The sequence below is a fragment of the Danio rerio genome, chromosome 4 (assembly GCF_052040795.2).
Source record: "Danio rerio strain M-AB ecotype USA chromosome 4, GRCz13ab, whole genome shotgun sequence".
In the NCBI taxonomy this organism is placed as follows: Eukaryota; Metazoa; Chordata; class Actinopteri; order Cypriniformes; family Danionidae; genus Danio; species Danio rerio.
In genome coordinates this window covers 7,814,001-7,835,026 of record NC_141024.2, presented here as the reverse complement: position 1 = coordinate 7,835,026, position 21,026 = coordinate 7,814,001, and the positions used below count along the sequence as shown (strand labels likewise).

General features: G+C 33.9%; 1 protein-coding gene across 3 annotated transcripts; it reads right to left on the bottom strand.

Annotated features, from left to right (window-relative positions):
- Positions 1–330: 330 nt before the first annotated feature.
- Positions 331–15,014, bottom strand: tnni4a (troponin I4a). Of its 3 annotated transcripts, NM_001005998.3 has the most exon segments (8): positions 333–1,290; positions 1,465–1,635; positions 3,662–3,751; positions 6,028–6,159; positions 6,534–6,590; positions 6,982–6,985; positions 9,619–9,650; positions 14,865–15,014. In NM_001005998.3, coding segments are annotated over 7 exon segments (552 nt in total). In that variant the 5' UTR covers positions 9,630–9,650; positions 14,865–15,014; the 3' UTR covers positions 333–1,203.
- Positions 15,015–21,026: the final 6,012 nt, after the last annotated feature.

The window sequence follows — 21,026 nt, the reverse complement described above, 5'->3', positions numbered from 1 at the left end:
TTAATTATAATCTAAGCCGAATGGAAATTAAAGAAATATTCCCTTGTCTATTTTAGCTGAAATAAAAGAAGTTAAAGTTCTTATATTTATTCATATTTTTCTATTAACATTTAACGTGATATTTATTTAATATTTTATTTCAAATGAAAAAAAAAGCATTTTATATTTATGTATAAGTTAAAAAGTACAACAGTAAAAGCTGTAGTAAACACTTTACCATAGTAAAGTAGACACCTTACCTAATTTCGCATAACTCTAGTTCTATATGAATCATTTATATAAACCACTTTTGTGAATTAAATTAGAAGCAAACACCAAAACAAAACTGTGTATTGATATAAGCAGCAAATCATAATTTAATATTGTGTTCAAGCCAAACAGGCAAATCAAATCAAAACAAATGCACAAATAAAAGGACAGTTCACCCAAAAAATCTCAATTCTGTCATCATGTACACACATTTACTCATTTCAAACCTTTACAAGTTTTTTTTTCATCTGTTGAACATAAAAGAAAATATTTTGAAGAATGTAAAACCAGTAACCATTGACTCTTATAATAGAAAAAACAAATATGGAAGTCAATGGCTACAGGTTTTCAACATTCTTCAAATTATCTTTTTTTTGTGTTTAACAGATGGAAAAAAAAAAACTCATTACGGTTTGGAACAAGGAAAAACGTAAAGAGTGAGTTGTGCTGAACACAAAAGAAGATATTTTGAAGAAAGCTAAAAAACCTGTAACCATTGACTCCCATAGTAGGAAAAACATATAGAAGTCATGGGCTACAGGTTTCCAACATTCTTCCAAATATCTTCCTTTGTGCTTAACAGACAAAAGAAAGGTTTAAAATAAGAAAAGAGTGAGTAAAACGATGACAAAATTGTCATTTTTGGTTGATGTTTATGAAAATTCAACTATTTTAAAAACACCAGCACATCTGTTCGCGGACAAAAATGTCATATATCAGATAAAAATTAGAACAGTTGATGATTTTTTTGATTTTCTTGGGATGTAACCATAACCATTAACCGGTAACCATTGACTGCCATAGTAGGAAAATCAAATATAAAAGTCAATGGTTACAGGTTTCCAACATTCTTCCAAATTTTGGGTGAACTATCTCTTTAACAACAACAGACTGTGACTTCAGTTCAAAACAAACGACACGAGTCTTGCATCTCGTTTTTTGTTTTCACCCTGTTTACTGTCCGGCATCGAAAAGCTTCTTCCTGCCCTCCATGCCAGACATCGCCTCCACGTTCTTCCTCCAGTCTGTGACCTCTTCTTTCTGACAGAGAGAAAACACAGAGATGAGAGTCAAACCCACTAGATTGAGCTTTAAATGCAGACATTTCATCACCGCCGGGCTTTCAGAAGAAATCAGAGCACTTTTAAAAGCGGAGCTGAAAAGCAGAGGCTGGAGAGCAGCAGGTTTGTTGTAGCGCTGGAGCTGCAGTGTTACCTTTTCCTCCTCTTTTTTCACTGTTTTGAGGTTGGCTTTGAAGTCTGCTTTGGAGACTCTGGAGTCTGTTAACGCTCCCAGCATGGCCTCTGCTGACTTCTTCACCCGTCGCAGATTCGGACGCTTCATTTTGCCCTTCAGCTCATAGATCTTCTGGGTTAATGACAGGATCTGATGACCAAAAAAATACATGGGGTTTTAATAGGGTTTCTCAACCATGTTCCTGGAGGACCACCAACACTGCATGTTTTGGGTGTTTCCTTTGTCTGTCATACCCATTACAGATCTTTAAGTCTCTGCTAATGTGCTGCTGATCTAAATCAAGTGTGTTTGGTTTAGGAGACATGGAAAATGAGCTGGTGGTCCCCAGGAACATGGCTGAGAAACTGTTTTAATACATATTTGAAGCGGTCGTACACTCTAAGACAGTGTTTCTCAACCACGTTCCTGGAGGCCCACTAACACTGCATGTTTTGGATGTCTCTTTTGTTAAACTAATTACAGGCCTTTCAGTCTTTGCTAATGAGCTGATGATCTGTATCAGGTGTGTTTAGGAGACATTGAAAATGTGCAGAGCTTGTGGTCCTCCAGAAACGTGGTTGAGAAACACTGCTCTAAGAAATGATGGGTTATTTGGTCATAAATTGTTAAAAAAAAAGTTAAAATGGGTCATATTCATTTAATTAAAAAAAAAAAAAAAACGTACCCAGCAATTAGTTTAGCCCGTATTACAGCCAGAATTGGGTTGAAATAATAGAATTTTTTAGGGCAGGGGTGTAGAGATCCCTTATCAAACACACTTGAACTGGCTAATCAAACTCTTGCTAGATATACTAGAAACTTCCTGGCAGGTGTATTGATGCAAGTTGGAGCTAAACTCAGCAGAACACCAGCCCCCCAGGACAGAGCTTAGACACCACTGTTTTAGGCAACAAAATAACATGACATTTTATTCGATATTAGATGTCTGTTCATTCATTCATTCATTCATTCATTCATTCATTCATTCATTCATCCATCCATCTATCAATACTTACATACATACAATCATTCATTCATTCATTCATAAATTAAAAGTAGTTTAGTAAAGATAGACTATAAAATGATACAAAAAGTCTCAAAGTTATATTAATAGTAACTGATTACGTTATTTTAATAATAAAAGATAATCAGGTTTTAACATTTTTTTTGTTATATACATTTTAACTTAACGTTTTTAGTCAGTTTGACTTTAAGTAGAGGTGACTAGAAAAGTTAAATTGATTTAACTAAGTTTAGACAGCAAAATGATTTTTATACAGTGTATATTTAGCTGATCTAAAGTGAATTTTTTCACATAAACACAGTTGGCATTTCTGTGTGTAGAGCATGTTCTCTCTGTGTTCATGTGGGTTTCCTCCGGGTGCTCTGGTTTCCCCCACAGTCCAAATATATTTGCTATAGGTGAATTGAATAAGCTAAATTGGCCGTAGTGTATGTGTGTGAATGCTTCCCTGTGTATGGATGTTTCCCAGTACTTGGGTTGCGGCTGGAAGGGCATCCGCTGCATAAAACTGTCGATAAGTTGATAAGTTGCTAAAACTGTCGAAAAGTTGGCAGTTCATTCCGCTGTGGCGACCCCCTATTAATAAAAGGAACTAAGCCGAAGAACACATGAATGAATGAATAAAAGTAAACGCATAAATAAATGCTTAAGTAATTATAAAACACTTTAATATTTAATAAAAAAATTTTTATAATCATACAGATCCCAAATTATATGCACTTTAGTAATATTATTAGTACTACGGTACTATTTTTATTTAGTACTTTTTGTTAATAGTTTTGAATTTTTATATTTTTGTTAACATCTTGTGTCATTTTTATTAGTTTCACATATTTTTTATTTTAATTTGATTGTTTTAATTAATTCATTACAAATTTTAATTAAAAATGACGAATATTTTCTTGGCTTATATTTAAATATCTCCTTAAACGTTTCCTTAAATGCAAATTTATAATAATTAGTGTAAAAAGAGACATATTTCCATAAATATTTCCTTTCCTTAAAGTTTTAATAATTTACGATTTTGTTTTCTTAATTAATTCATTAATTCATTGATTCATTATTATTTTAGCTTTTGTCAATTCACCTTTTAATTTCAACAATATGAAAATAGCAAATATTTCGTTGCCCACATTTGCTCCGTACACATACCTCAGCATCATTTCTGGTGACTTTAATATTAAGGTCATATCGCGCTTCATCCACAACATCAATCTTGTGGTGCAAATCTCTACAAAGCTCCTGCAAAGACAAACAATAATCCATAAAGGCAAACACCACGAACATCTGTGCTGCTGACATACAGAGAGAGAGAAGCTGTGGGTGCCAGGAAAGCTCTGGACGTAAATATTACAATAACATCTAGTCATTCAGCGGATGCTTTCGTTCAAAGCAGCTTACTTTAATTGAGGAGACCTTCAGTGATTCAACAAGAAGAGGCAATACACACTACAAATGCTAATTAACTGTTAGTGCTCAGAGTAGTAGGGAGGGGGAGGATTTTGTTATAGATAGAGAAGAGTGGTTCTACAGGTGGTTTGTCAACCCCACTCACCTGTGTGAAGCACATTTCACAGTTAAAAAAAAATGGAGATCATACCTGTCAACCATCCTGATTCTCCCATATTCTATTATACATAAAGTGGACACTTTGGGATTTGGGTGTTTGTTTAAACACATACACTTATATGTAAATATGTAATATGCAAAAATATGTAAACAAGTCTGTCTTGGCATGTTTTATTTTAAACACAACTCATTTCATCTTAATAAACAGTTTTGAACGCAATCAAATGCTCTTATTATAGATCTGCACATTCTGAAAGTAACACCTCTAACATCAAACTAAAACGTGGATCGAAATGAGAGATTCATTTGCTTCTCTTCACTAAATATTTACAGTAACTTTAATCAATATCTAAATACAGTGAACAATATTTTATAACTTGATTTAATTGATTCTAAAAGGCTAAACCTTTTGTATTATTGTCAGTATTTTCTACTGTACGCTAATTCTTTTTCAACCCCCATATTTGTAACAGTTTCAACTTTGCTTATTTACATGTGCAATAAATACAGATCTGACTGAACAGATTAGGAAGTTTGGGGTCATTTTGGGGTATTTGGTGGGGATGTGGTGTGGCGAGGTTGGGGCATCCCATATTTTTTACATCCTAATGTTGACCGGTATGATATACACTCACCGGTCTCTTTATAAGGTACACCTTACTAATACCAGGTTGGACCCCTTTTTGCCTTCAGAACTGCCTTAATCCTTCCTGGCACAGATTCAACAAGTTACTGGAAATATTCCTTAGAGATTTTTGTGCATATTGACAAGATATCATGTACATTGCACAATCATAATGCGAATCTCCTGTTCCAACACATCCCAAAGGTGCTCTATTGGATTGAGATCTGGTGACTGTGGAGGTCATTTGAGTACAGTAAACTCATTGTCAGGCTTAAGAAACCAGTCTGAGATGATTTACGCTTTATGACAAGGTGTGTTATCCTGCTGGAAGTGGCCTTACTGGATATTTTCTCTTTTTTTGGATCGTTCTCTTTAAACCCTAGAGATGGTTGTGAAAATCCCAGTAAATCAGCAGTTTCTGAAATAGTCAAATCAGCCCGTCTGACACCAACAACCATGCCATGTTCAAAGTCACCTAAATCAGCTTTCTTCCTCATTCTGATGCTCGGTTTGAACTGCAGCAGATTGTCTTGACCATGTCTACATGCCTCAATGCATTGAGTTGCTGCCATGTGATTGGCTAATTAGAAATTTGCATTAACGAGCAGTCGGACAGGTGTACCTAATAAAGTGACCGGTGAGTGTAGATATGGAGTGATTGTAAGAAAGTGTTTGGTGAAAATGCGCAAAACTGCTGCAAGTGTCAGTTAAAGTGTCAGCAAGCAGAATGTGTGTGCTCTACAGTTGGTTTGTCAACCCCACTCACCTGTGTGAAACACACTTCATAAAAGCATTATATTTTTATTATAGATATGGAGGGATTGTAAGAAGGCATCTGATGAAAATGTGCAAAACTGGTGCAGGTGTTGGTTATAGTGTCAGACAGATGAAACAGTGTGTTTTCTCAAGGTGGTTTGTCAACCCCACTCACCTGTGTTTAGCACACTTTTTAAATGCAGTGTTTTATATATATATTTTATTAAAGATATGGAGGGATTGTAAGAAATCGTCTGATGAAAATGTGCAAAACTGGTGCAGGTGTTGGTTATAGTGTCAGACAGATGAAAGAGTGTGTTTTCTAAAGGTGGTTTGTCAACCCCACTCACCTGTGTGAAGCACACTTTATAAATGCAGTGTTTTTTATATATATTTTATTAGAGATATGGAGTGATTGTAAGAAATCGTTTGGTGAAAATGTGCAAAACTGGTTCAAGTATTAGTTAAAGTTTCAGCAAGATGAATGTGTGTTCTCTACAGGTGGTTGGCCACTGTGTGAGGCACATTCAGAATAGCATAATGTTAATAAATATGTAAAGCTGTTGACCTGCAGCTCTTGAACAGACAGACCGGAGAGGTTCAGCGGTGGTGCTCGCTCCCGCAGGGTGTTTTCTCTCTCCAAATCCTTCAGCTCTTTCTCTTTCACCAGCAGGCCTTCCGCCTTTTTCAGCAGTTTACTCTGAGGTGGTCAAGAGCAAAGGTGTTAGTATTCACTAATGCAAACCAGATGAAATCGAAAGCATTATGTGACGAATCATTGGTGCTCTCTATTTTTCTGCTTTCCACAAAATAAAAGGTTTGTTTTTAGTGAAGCACTGTTCAGTATCACTTCTCAATTCTCACTGTTAACTAATAACAAAAATATCTAAATACTTTAGCTGATCTTTGCGCATGAGCCCAAATGTTAGTAGTAGATATACAGCGTTTATACACTGTTAATGATTCGTACAGTTCAGTGGCATTGTTTACATTCTGTGGTTCCAATATGGCCGACTGATTATGTGTCATGAAAACACAACATATGTGAAAAGTTTGGTGTTGTCTGTGACCCACCTTTAGCAGTAGTCTGCGTGTTGCTGAGTACTTTGACACTGATTTGTTCTTCTTTTTCTGCAGGAACAGCACAAGTTAATCTGAGCTCATTATAGTCTGTGGTCCAGTTAAGACAGTCCTGTGAGCGGCTCTAATCTGCACACGCATTAACTGTCTGACCCAATTACTGTCTGAATATCCAAAATTGAGGGCTCAGTGGAACGGTGTAGTTTTAAGCAGACCGGAGCAAACTTACGGTGCAGATTAGTTTTGAACATGCTGCTCGGTGTCCTTATAAAATTACTGAGCGACTAAAAACCATTTAGAGCAGGAAAAGGGTCACTGAGTGCATTATTCACTGGACTCAAATATATATTATAGGACACACCATGCATTGATACTTTAAATTTTTACATATTGAAGGATAGTAAGGCGTATTTCACGACCAACATGCAAGGAATTTACTTACCGGTCTATGAAAAAACAAAACAACAACAACAAAAACTGTATTAAAGAACAACTGCAGTTGTAAATGTTTAAGAAAATATGAATATGTCTTGCTTTTGACAAAAGTGAGAATAGATGTTATGTGCATATCTTTGTGGTTTATTAATGCAGTATTGAATTGTAATGGTTTCTAACTAATTATTCCTGATACTTTGATGTTAAGTTTGACATTACTTTTCATGCTTTGGATTTACACAAGCAAAAAAATAATATGGCCTTGTATTGCATTGTACATTTGTTACACTGATGAACAGTAGTTTCTATGATAAAACCAATAAATTCATACACTGTAAAACTCAAAAAGTTAAGATAACTCGAACCGTTTAAGGAAATGGATTGCAACAAACCATTTAAGTTCAAAAACTAATCATAATGAGTACAGTGCACTTAATCCATTTAAGTAAAAGAAGTGATTTGGGAACAGTAAAACCCAATAAATGAAGAGAACTCAAACCAACTGAGTACTGTAAAACCCAATAAGTTAAGTCCACTTAAACCATTTGAGGAAACTGATTGCTACAAACCATTTGAGTTAAAAACTAATCTACAGTATACGAGTACTGTGAAATTACTTTATTTAAGATAAAGTCATGAGGTATTTAATTAATTTGTTATCTTACACCGTAAAAAGTGACTTAAAAGTGAGTAAACCGATTACCTTAAAAGCAACAAGTTGACTTTACAAAGTATACCCATTGTATTTTTATAATTATGCAAATAGTACTTTCTTTTTTAAAAATAAAAGTTAACTAATCACTTTTTTTTTCCAATACACCTTTATTATTTATTGTTTTTTCCCCCCAACTTTTCAGTTTCTGTCAAAATAACATACAGTAAAAGAAATCTGCTCTTCCAGACTCCAGTGTGTCTTCTAAATTCAATACAGGCTATAATTGTTGATTTTATAGACATAATGAAGCACCAAATTTGTGATATTGTGATAATTACAGAAATTATTTGAAAACAGACATGCTAAAATAGTCTGACACTGTAAAAAGGGATTTGTTGACTTAAAAAAGGAGGTACAATTAGCATATTTATAAAAAAATATATCAACTTAAAAGTTACAATAGGTTTACTAACATTATTTTTGTAAAGTCAACTTGTTGCTTTTTTTGTTAACTTTCAGTCAATTTTGAGTTAACTACACTCATTTTATTTGATAAAGTTGACTGATGGGATTTGCAGTGTAATCATTAAATGTATTCCTTTGTTTAACTTAAAACAAACAAACAAAAAGTCTTGTCAAAAGATAATTGTAAATATAAGTTTGTGAAATGTATGTGTACATATTAAAATAATATAATAAAAATAAATACAAAACCTATATATATATATATATCGACTTTTATATATAATAAAAATAATTACAAAACCAAAAGATTTGCATATTTATATTTAGATAAAATTTGTTTTAATTATTACTATTAATTTTATAAATATAAATAAACATTTCTTAAGTATAATAATTCATGTATATAATGGATGTATGTGTACACTGTAAAACTCAATAAGTTAAGCAAATTCAAACTGTTTGCAGAAACCGATTGTGGCAAACTATTAACGTTTTGAAACCAAATGGATTGAGTACTTTAAACTTATATATACGGAGTCATATATAGGTATATATTGTGTTTATATCGATAAAACATTTAGAGCATTAAAAACGTATATATAAAGTTAAATATAGAGTTCAGTTAACAGAACGAAGTGAGTTCAAACAATTATATAGCTACTCAAATGGTCTGGTATTGCATCTAGCATTAGAGTTAACACACAAAATTGAATTAATTGATTAATAACTCATTCAGCTTGAGTTCTGCTTACAGGTTATGAGTTACCATAACTCTTTTTAATTAAGTCAAAAATGTTACATTTCAAAAAATTATAACGTATTTCATTTAGTGGTTTTCACTGTTAGGTTTTACTGTGTACGTTCAGCTTTATCAAATGAAATGAGTGTAGTTAACTCAAAATCAACTAAAAGTTAATTCTACTCATTTGAAAAGAGTTCATTAAATACCTCATCAAGTTCACAGTACTGATATATATTTGATTTTCCTTAACTCAAATAGTGTTGCAATCGGTTTCCTCAAACGGTTCGAGTTTCCTTCTCTTATTGGGTTTTACAGTACTCAGTTGGTTTGAGTTCTCTTCATTTGTTGGCTCTTACTTTGCTCAAATTGCTTCATTTACTCAAATGAATTAAGTTTACAGCAATAGTTAGGATTAGTTTTTGAACTTAAATGGTTTGTTGCAATCAGTTTCTTTAAATGGTTTGAGGTTTTTCAGTGCATATAATATAAAAATATTTGTATTCATATTGCTTTTGTATATTTTATGTAGTTTATGTACAGTATATGTGCATTTATACTTATAAATACATCGCACACAAGTAAATACAAAATTTTTATCTTGCATGGACGCAATTAATAGTTTGATAGCACTAATATATACATTTTGAGTTATTTATGTTCTTATGTACATTATATATTGAGAACATACAAAATTCCCATCATTTTAACTTGGTGTAAATAAGCCGTTTTGAATGAGCACATGACATTGACAGGGTCAACAGCCTAATAAAGATAACACTTACCCCTCAGACATGGCTGAAATACACTATGTGACCTGAAAGAGAGCCAAAATAATTGTGGTCAGCGTTCAGCACTTCACCATTCATATCTGCACGTGTCTGTCAAGCATCACCAGTCGAATGCCAAACAACTGTCATGGATTAAGAGCGTCGCCAGAGTCCAGGACTCCATGCTAAAAAAGAGCGTTTCAATGCATTAAACAAAACCTGCTGTCCTTCCACATCAAAAGCTACAGATCCACTAATGCAGTCTCGGCATGCAGACGTACACACTGTTGCATTCTAGGATACCGGATAGCACTGGGACTGTTTTTAAAGTCCCCCTAAAATCAAAACTTTGAATATGTATTACTATGTTAGTACACTAGTATTAGTGTGCTCCAAATGCAGTGTTTCTAATTTCTGCCACTAAAAATCAACCATATCTTAGGACTTCATGATTTAAACTATTCATTCACTAAGCACTTCAGCTTCTTGTCATCGTTTCTGCAAGCATTCATAATGTGGGTTCCCCATAATCCAGCATTAAACACTGCATATTGTGCACTTAATTATGTACTGAACACCAGGATGCAAGTTATACATTGACAAACAGGAGGTGTCAGCATTTTCGTTTGTGTAATACATGCTTCAGTGATTGAAATGTATGTATTTATTGAAATTGTGTCTTAATTATTAATAAAACATTCACATTTTCAGTGTTTTGAGGGATATTCAGTGTGTTTGACCAACAGTATCCTCTGATTTTGAACATTAGCAGGACCACGGCCAAATCCAAGCTGATGAAGAGTGTGTGCCATCTACTACCAATACTCAAAAGTGCCGTTTCCCCTCAGATGACACTGTTCACTTTCATACATTCATTTTCCTTTGGCTTTGTCTCTGATTTATCAGAGTTTGCCACAATGGATTGAACCGCCAACAATTCCAGCATATGTTTTACACAGCGGATGCCCTTCCAGCTGCAACCAAGTACTGGGAAACACCCATACACTCTCACATTTACACATTTAGGTCAAACTATGCATCTAATTCGACTTTATTTTCAAGTTATGTTGACACAGACACCTAATTTACAAGAAAAGTGAACACTTGTGATGTCTCTGTGCTCTCGATCAGCATAGATCTAGTATAGATTCTTGAATAGACTGATTGCCATGATTATGCATTAACAATGGTATGAACCATTGTGTGGGTGGTCAAATGTGTATATATATATATATATATATATATATATATATATATATATATATATATATATATATATATATATATATATATAAATACATTTTTTTAAGATACACATCTGAGCAAACTATATGACTGGAAGATCAAGCTTTAATTATGGTGGTCAGACCTCCGAAAACTCTGTAATTCCCACCCTGCAAAGTAGTATCGTAGACATTTGCATTACACTGAATACTGTTTGAGAGAATTACCAATGCTATTATAGACTGTCGCAACATGGTGGCTCAGTGGTTAGCACTGTCGCCTCATAGCAAGAAGGTCACTGGTTCGAGTCGCAGCTGGGCCAGTTAGCATTTCTGTGTGGAGTTGGCATGTTCTCCCCTTGTGGTGTGGATTTTCTCCGGGTGCTCTGGTTTCCCCCACAGTCCAGAGACATTCATGTAAATTGGATAAACAAAATTGGCTGTAGTGTGTGTGCATATGAGTGTGTATGGGTGTTTCCCAGTGATAGGTTGCACCTGTAAGGGCATCCGCTGTGTAAAACATATGCTGGATAAGCTGGCGGTTCATTCCGCTGTGGTGACCCCTGATAAATAAGGGACTAAGCTGAAGGAAAATGAATGAATGAATTAAAGTCTGTGGCTGTGGTCAAATGTGCTCAACAGCTCTGATTGGCAGAGCAGTGATATAAACAAAAACACTATTGGATCATTTAAAAAAAAAAAAAAGGGGGTGGAGCTACTCAATATTCTCCATCTTTCAGTTTAGATGACATCATACATTGAAAAAAGCTGCGCATTTAAAGGCTCTTCAGGGGAACTTTAATGCCGGTCCTCAGAAGATCCGTGACCTTTAGTCCAGCAATATATCTGTGCACATCAGCAATTTCCTCAGGATCTTCAAAGATACATTCATTACAGCTTGCGGTTCAAAAAGATCGGGGTCCTGACTTTTCGGTCCCCGAGGAGAAAACAAAAACCTTGACTGTCTCGCATTGACGGCGGCCACTCTGAACAAGGGTTAATGGGGTTCCTTTGAGAAAATAATGTTAAGGGATTAAATCTGAAGACAAAAAGCAGAATAGGGTTGTTAATTCAATGCTGTTATGAGAGATGCTAATGACACAGTGCCTGAAATACTGTCATGGTGAGAGGACAGCATCAATTATTTTAAAAATGATGATTATTATGCATTTTCTGCGAGTATAGACAATATATTTGTGTTAAGTGTTAATATTCACTATTTTATTTAATATTTAGGATATTTTAGCATATGTCTACTTTATTATTTGCTGAGCACTGTAGTTATGAAGAATACACTTTGCATGTTCTCACATGTAGGTGAATTGAATAAACTAAACTGGCCGTAGTGTATGAGTGTGCGTGTGAGTGTGAATGAGTGTGTATGGGTGTTTCAAAGTACCGGGTTGTAGTTAGAAGGACACCCGCTGCGTAAAACATGCTGGAATAGTTGGCGGTTCATTCCACCGTGGCAACCCCTGAAAACTAAAGGACTAAGCTGAAGGAAAATGAATGAATGAAAGTGAACAGTATCATCTGAGGGGAAACGGCACTTTGAGTATTAGTAGTAAATGGCGCACACTCTTCATCAGCTTGTTGTATTTGGCCGTGGTCCTGCTAATGTTAACGTCCTTCATAGATCTGGCATGACTTTGGCGAGAGGCAGTCGAGTCATTGACCTTCATGGCTGACACTTTTAAGGGCTCTTGTGTGATAGTAAATGAGCCTGAACTGTAGTCAAGCGCTTCCAAGAAAATCAAAAGTGAGAATTTCATTTACAACTGCATTTTTTTTTTGCAGGTCACCGTGACTCCTCTCATCCTCCTCGTTTCTCCTCTAAAAATGTATTCTATAAGTCAGTCAATCGCATGACTGTAACTTGTCTTTTTCTGCTTAAGACATCTGAAATAATTAGATTTTTTAAAATGCAAATTTATTGAGTATATAAAGTTAAAGCCACAGTTTTTTTATTTTATTTATTTTATTTTTTTTCAAATATTTCCTAAATTATTTTTAACAAAGCAAGGAATTTTTTAAGTATTTCTTAATTAATTAATTCCTTAGGGTATTAATATAGACCTTTAAGGTACAAATTTGTACCTTTTGTAAAGGCAACACGGCTGTGACATCTCGCGAACCTTTATTTATAAGAGTGTAGGGATAGTTCACCCAAATAGTTAAATTCACTCAGTATTACTTTACTCCACACTCTTAAGTGGCTCTAAAGCTTAATGAGCTATTTGTTCCTGTTAAACACAAAAATACACTTAAAAAATTGCAAATAATTGATATGCGTTGAATTTAAACAAACAAAATAGAGTATTATTCAACTTGATTTGTTTGTTTAAATTCAGCCCAAATAAATAGTTTACAACCGCTTAACATAAAAAATAAAAATGTAAATCCAAGGAATCATCTTTGCATCTTTTTTTCAGTGTTTTTCAAGTTTTCAGCATGTTTCAAAATATCTTCTTTTGTGTTCAACAGTAAGAAAGAAGCCCTGACAGGTTTGTGACAAGAAGGAAGAGTAAATTATAACAGAATTTTCAAGAAAATTATATTTAAATTATTAAATAAAAAAAAAATAACTAAAAAAATTTTGACCAGTAGTGTGTGTGTGTGTGTGTGTGTGTGTATATATATATATATATATATATATATATATATATATATATATATATATATATATATATATATATATAACCTTACAACAAAGTTGAATATACAGTATACATATACTCAAAAAATTACGTTTACTGCTTGCTCAAACTACTTATTAAAAATTAGTTGAAGTGACACGATTTTTAAGGTTTTGATGGGAACAAGAAAAAATATTTGATCAATCCACTTAAATATGTACAAATTATTAAGCTAACTTAATAGATTTGTGTTGGGACAACATGAAAAAAACATTGTGTGGAACCCAACCTTTCTTATACAATGAAAAAAACTATTCAAAGATGATTGGATTTATGGTCTGAATTCAAACAAACAAATTAAGTTGAACATTAATAAATGTAATTTGTTTGTTTAAACTCAACTCATATAGGTTGTTTGCAACAATTTTGCAGACAGCACTTTTTTCAGTGTAGTATACACTGTAAAAAAAATGCAGGACTTGACACAATTTATTCATGTTTTTCCAACACAACTTGATTAGGTTAGCAGGTCCCACTTTATATTAAGTGTCCCTAACTACTATGTACTTACATCAAAAAAATAAATACAATGTACTTACTGTGTTTATAATGTATTTGAAAACACTTGTGGTGCTTTTGAGTTGGAATAGATCTTGGGTTATGGACAGGTTTGCTGGTGTGGTAGGTTTAAGGGTAGGTTAAGGTGTAAGGAATGGTCAACAGTGTATATACAAATGTAATTACAAAAGGTAATTTGTAAGCTTAAATACACAGTAAATACATGTATTTACACAATAAGTACATTGTAACAAACTATTAGTTCCTATGTAAGTACATATTAGTTAAGGCCAATTAATATAAAGTGGGACCGGTTAGCATAACAAATATAAGTGTACTGAACATAAAACAATTAAGTTGTCCCCCCCCCCCCCACCCCCCCAACCCCCCCCCCCCCCCCCAAAAAAAAAAAAAAAAAACTAAATCTCAATAATGGTGTTGTTTCATCTCATTTTTAGTACATGTAAGCAGTTTGAACAAACAGCAAGCTTAATCTTCTGAGTGAATATAAAATAAAGACACCCTTGACAGTTTGATTGGTCAATACACTGGCACCATCTCAAACAATATACAGTTACAACCAACACAAACTCGATCCAGAATGTCGGTCCAGTCATTGCTAAAGAGGGCCTGTCTTTGACCACAAAATAGCCGGCACTATTAGACCGCTCATCCTAGTGTCATTAATCATGCTGGAAAACATGCAAAAATAAACAAAAACTCAAGTTTCCATTTGCCTGAATCAAAGAGAGTCTTCATTGCTCTCCAACTTAAAAGAGCTCTGAAGTGGAGCTTTGATTTCTCCGGTTAGACATGATAAAACACACTGATCCAGGGCTCTTACCTTTGAAGAGGAGTCGAGGAGCGTGAGCGCAGGAGTGATGGAGCACAGGCAGATTTTTAACCATTGATCCCAACCTCACCTCTCACATGTGAATGGACAACCAAAATAACCCGTGCATGCAGCGCCACCCATCACACCACTGTCCTGAAACTGCACAATTCACATGCATGCATTAGCACTGGTTTTAGCACAAACAAAAAAAAATGCTGTTAGTTATCAATATGAACTTATTGATTGGTTTCAGGCGATTGTCATTCTACCCAAACATAACACAGAGCCTCGGTCAGGTGCTGCAGATAGAAATGCACATAATTGCTTAATTGAGCATTTTATGGCGTGTCTCACACTGTCATTCACTGATGCTCGGAGGCCTGGATTTCAAATGAGAGTCCTAGCATTCAGTGGAGCGTGGCATTAATTACAGGCAAGGATCACCTCGAGACTGCTGGGAAGAACATGAAAATAGATCAGAGCATTTAAGTCATAAAATAGGGAGGACGGGGTGGAATTATGTCCAACTTTTGAGTTAAAAGCCTCATATTACAAGCACAAGCCCATAATGAATTTAAAGTTTTTTTTATGGTTAAGTTTTAGGCTAATTTTGTCGAAACTGTTTGGTATTTTTAATGTAATTTTTTTTCATAATATAAATAAATAAATAAAAGTAAATAGATTTAATAATTTTTTTAAATGTATATTTTTACGTTTAAATTTTAATCTTACGAACAAATAAACAAATACATAGTTAATATAAATATAGTTTAATAGTTTAATCTAAATAATTACATCTAAATGTTTTTTTTTCTTTTTACATGTTGCCTCATGATAATATACATTATACAAAAAAACTATAAATAAATAAATATTAAATATTCATATATAAATAAATAGCCAAATAGTTTAATCTAAATAAATCTAATTTTTTTATATGTTCAGTTTGCCTACCAATAATAGAAATTATACAAATAAATAATTAAATGAATTAATTATTGAAGTAAAGAATGGAAAAAAAAATGAATAAATAATTACTTTATATGAGTGTTGTGTACATATTTCCGTTTTTTCTAACAACAATACAAATAATATAAATAAATAAACAAATAAATGTATACATGCGTATAGTTAAACAGAAATAAACGAGTACATTATTTTACGTAAATGAATAAAAATAAATTAATTAATAAATGCAAAAATATATAATAAAACAGTAAAAATAAAAATATACATGTATATAGTTAAATAGAAATTAAAAAAATGCATTTGGCATGAATGTTTTTAATTGTTTATGCTTTTCCTACCGATAATAAAAACAATAATATAAAAATATAAAAAAACATTATATTGAATAAAAAAAATTATAAATTAAATGGACAAATAAAAAATAAATACATAAACAAATAAATAAAAATAAGTAAATAAATAAATAAACCAAATAAAACAAGCAAACAAACAAAATATATAAATAAATAAATAAATGCATAGATAAAAAAAATGAATAAATATAAAATAAATAAATAAATAAATATATAAATAATAAACAAAATAAAACAAACAAACAAACAAATATAAATAAACCAACATAAATAAACAAATAAACAAAAATAAATAAACAAACAAACAAACAAACAAAATAAATAAATATTTACACTTTATCTAACATATAATTTGCATTTGTATAACTACCTCTTATTGCAAATAACTTACCTTATATTTAAATAAAAATTTGTATTCACTAAATAAAACTTATTTAGCCTGTAATTAAAACAGGCAGATGAAACCGCATTTACATCCACAGCAATGCTGTAAAAAATGCTGGGTTCCACACAATCAGATTTATGTTGGGACAATATGAAGGAATTAAGTTAACTTATTAGCTTTTACAAATAAAAAAAAAAGCCCTCAATAATTGTGTTGTTTCAGCTAATTTTAAATGCGTAGTTTAAACACACAGCAAACATAATTTTTTGAGTAATCCTTCAGACTACAAGTATCACATGGATGAACACACGACCCCTATAATGCATTTCTTTTTGAACGTTTGACCACTGGTCTACGTGCTGAACCTGTCTGGCTGTTGTGTTGGTAAAGAGCGTGAACGGGGGACGCTGGAAGGGCACACACACCTTTAGAGGAATGTGGAAAATGAAAACAGCAGCTGTCGACAGAAGCAAAACCCAAACGTCCCATGACGCATCGCTCACGACCGAATACATGTGCGCCTCTGATCACTCTTATTTTTAGGAGCGCCGCTTTTTCACTCGTCGCCATCACACTCTTCACTGTCAGCACTGATAACACACTTTAATGACCTGAGCTGACAGTGAAAGATTTGCCCATCACAACTATGCAAGCTAATAAACCGTAGAGGCGTTCTGAATGTTGTGTTGATCTGATATTTAGACCAGCAGACAGATTGTATGCAATGTAAAATTAAGATGCTTTCTGTACAGTCAACTCAGTTTACTTGTATTGACCTTATTCTTCACATACAATATAAGTGGATGCAGCCATCTGAATCTTTTTGGCTTGAGACATCTAGACTCATTCACTTACATTGAATTTTAGACATTAAAAACAGCTCATTATCATGCTAATTGATGTTGCTAATTGATGTTTTCTTCTTATACTATCCTACTTTTTAGGTATAGTCATGAATATAGTACACTTATTTGTAGAGCAAGTAGTTTGATTGTTTATTATGCCTAGTCATTTCTCTCAAAGGCCACTGAATCAGGCGTTCTAAAACAATCACAGAATTGAGTGGACTTCCACATATCTAAATAAGGTCAATAGTGCTTTTAACAATGATTATCACTCTAAAGCAGCTAAACAAAAGGTGCACATCATTCCATTACAGTCTAAATCAGTCAGAAAAAGTAAAGAGTGAATATACTGGCCTGCCAGTATATAAATATATAAATATAGTAAACACAAAGGAGCTTTTATATGGAAATAATGAGAAGAATATATAAGTGAAGTAGATGATAACAGATTATTTGGCATGAAATAGCAGCTTGTGATGTCCAGTAATGTAAAAAGCTGTTTTGTAATGGTATGTTTTTCTAAATTATACAAATAAATGCCAAAATTACTTTATATACTTCCTAAAATGTTTTTACATACATTTTCATACATATACAACAGTTTTACTTGGATACTTTTTACAAATTTAAATGTCTGCCTAACAAACAAACCTAACACATAGGCAAATAAGCAATAAATGAAACAAATACATTTAAATCTACATCAAACAAATACATAAATGGTCATATATTGACATAAATGAATGTTATATATATATATATATATATATATATATATATATATATATATATATATATATATATATATATATATATATATATATATATATATATATATATATATATATATTTTTTTTTTTTTACATCACATCTTTCAATTCAATTCATCTTTATTTCTATAGCACTTTTACAATGTACATTGTCAAAGCAGCTTAACATAGTTCTAGTAAATTGTAAATGTGTCAGTCCAATTTTCAGAGTGTGATTAATGTGTGAGATTATATATATAGTTTTATGCAAAAGTTTGTGCACCCTGTCTTTTGTGTGGATTTCAAAACCTGCAGTCACTTAATGCTGACTGAATACAAGACAAAACTGATTTGAGTGACTCAGTGAACCTCAATCCTAACACAGGTGGAACCAATCATGAAAAAAGATATTTAAGATGGCTGATGCTATTTGAGCTTCTTCTTATTGTCAACCAAAAAGAAGCAACATGGAAAATTCAAAGTAACTACCTAATGGCCTAAACGCTAGAATAATGTACCAACATGAAGTAGGAGAAGGATGCACTAAGCTATCCTAAATGTTTAAAGTATCCATATCTACAGTCAGTATTATAGTAAGGAAATGAAAGGCCACAGGAACAGTTCTTATGCCGGAAAGATGCTAGACCAAGAAAAATATCTGAAAGGTAAATGCGAAGATTGGTTAGAATGGTCACAGACAAACCACAGACCACCTACATCTTGCTACTGATAATCTGAAGTCCAGTGCATTCTGCAAAAAGAACAGCTCAATGGAAGGTGATGCAGAAGACAACTTTTCTGCATTCTGCCAACAAGAACAGTTGTTTGAGGTATGCAAAGGCTCATCTGGACAAGCCTGAATCATTTTGTAAAAATGTACTGTGGACAGATGCCACAACCACAGGCGCTTCGCATGCCGGAAAAAGAACACAGCATTCCAGGAGCAGAACCTGCTCCCTACTGTAAAATATGGTGGAGGGTCCATCGTGCTGTGTGAATGTGTGGCAAGCACAGGTACTGGAAACCTTGTCAAAGTTAAAGGTCGCATGGATTCCACCCAGTATCAGCAGATTCTGAAGGAAAATGTCCAGGAATCAGTCAAGAGGCTGAAGTTAGGCAGGGTTGGATGTTTCAGGAGGATAATGACCCAAAGCACAGTTCCAGATCTACCTGGTAATTCATCCTCAGACATGGTCCAATGTTCTAGAATGGACATTCCAGTCCCCAGACTTGAACATCATTGAAAATCTATGGATTGATTTGAAAATGGCCGTTCATGCTTGGCAGCCATCAAACCTAACTGCATTAGAGACATTTTACAAGGAAGAATGGCCCAAAATGCAAGAATCCAGGAACTTATGCTTGACTATAAGAAGTGTCTACGGTCTGTTATTTCAGGAAAAGGTGGCTCTACAAAAGACTACAGTCATTATTCTGTTGGGGTGCCCACATTTTTGCACCTGTCTGTTTTTGTTGAGACTTAAATTGCATTGCATCTGTTGATTAAACAAATGTTATATCAGAACTGAAATGTTTTTTCCCCTGGGATATAAAATATATCCAAATGAAATGGCTGATTTGAAAGGCCAGGAGTAAAAAAACAAACGTAGAAATCATACCTCAGATCGGCTCAGATGATTTGATGAGAAATAAAGAAGATGTGGGAACTTCAGAGCAACAAATGCAAATACTGTATCTTCTCTCAGCTAAACAGAACTACTGTAGGCCTTCACATTTACTCTCCATCCTACTGCAGTCACAAAAAGCAATAAAGCAATCTCATCCAGGATATTTCTTTCCTTCGGGAATATAAAAACAGAGATATATTTACATTAATTCATCAAACTCTCATATGCGATGCAAAACTGCAGAAAACCTCAATAGTGGACAGAAACAGTGCTGTGCTCCAGGAAATGTTATTATGGAGAATTAAAGTGATTTCTTGCTCCTGGTTTGTGTAATAATGTCAATGCAAACCCGCAGTGGGATTGCCCCGCTCATTATGAAAATTCCATGTGCGGCTTTTTTAACCAACAGCATAATAACCCATCCAAACTATCATTAATGCATGAAACAATTCCCTTTTAAGTGACTCCAAAATAAGGGCCCTAGCGCTGCCAAGTATATTTCGAAAACAACGTTCAGCTTAATTGTCCTGGAATTGTTATGGCCCTTTTTTTTTTACACTCGCGACCATCAGACACGAACCTAAAATAATCAGCTGCTCATTCTGGCTACTGCTAATTTGCCTGCTTAATGATGTAAATTAACACCCACGGAACCCACACACACACACATTCGAGATTCTGAGTCATGTGGTTGCCGTTTTAATTACATTGGATTTGCATAACGATTTCCCATTAAGCGATTCCCAAATGACCTTACGCAGATTGACGAAATTGCTCTCGAATGCCCATCCCATTAACTACAGGCTGACGTCAGTCCCTGTACATGACCAACGGCACAACCACAGGCCTACCAAGAGTGACAGAGAGGCTCATGGGTAATGAAGTCTCTAATCACTTGTAAGTGCTTTCATGCTCGTCAGTGCTAGGAAAATGTCAGTGGTCTCCCAGCATGGAGGAGGTCTTCACAGATCCACTTCTAACACATATGTCATTACAAATCACTACAAGATCCTGAGCAGACTGCAAATCATAGAGAGCGAAACACTCGAACGGCAGCGGGGCGCCTATACGCTTGCATATCAAACACGCGAGGTAGGCGTGCTGCCAAAGAAAATGCAGTAAAATAAAATCTGAAGTTGAAAAGTTTTTTAGAAAAGTCGAGGCAAACGGCTTCGGGACTTGGTTTGAATCTAATCCAGAAATGGTTGTGTAAGCTTAAAGGGGTCGAATTACATTTTAAAC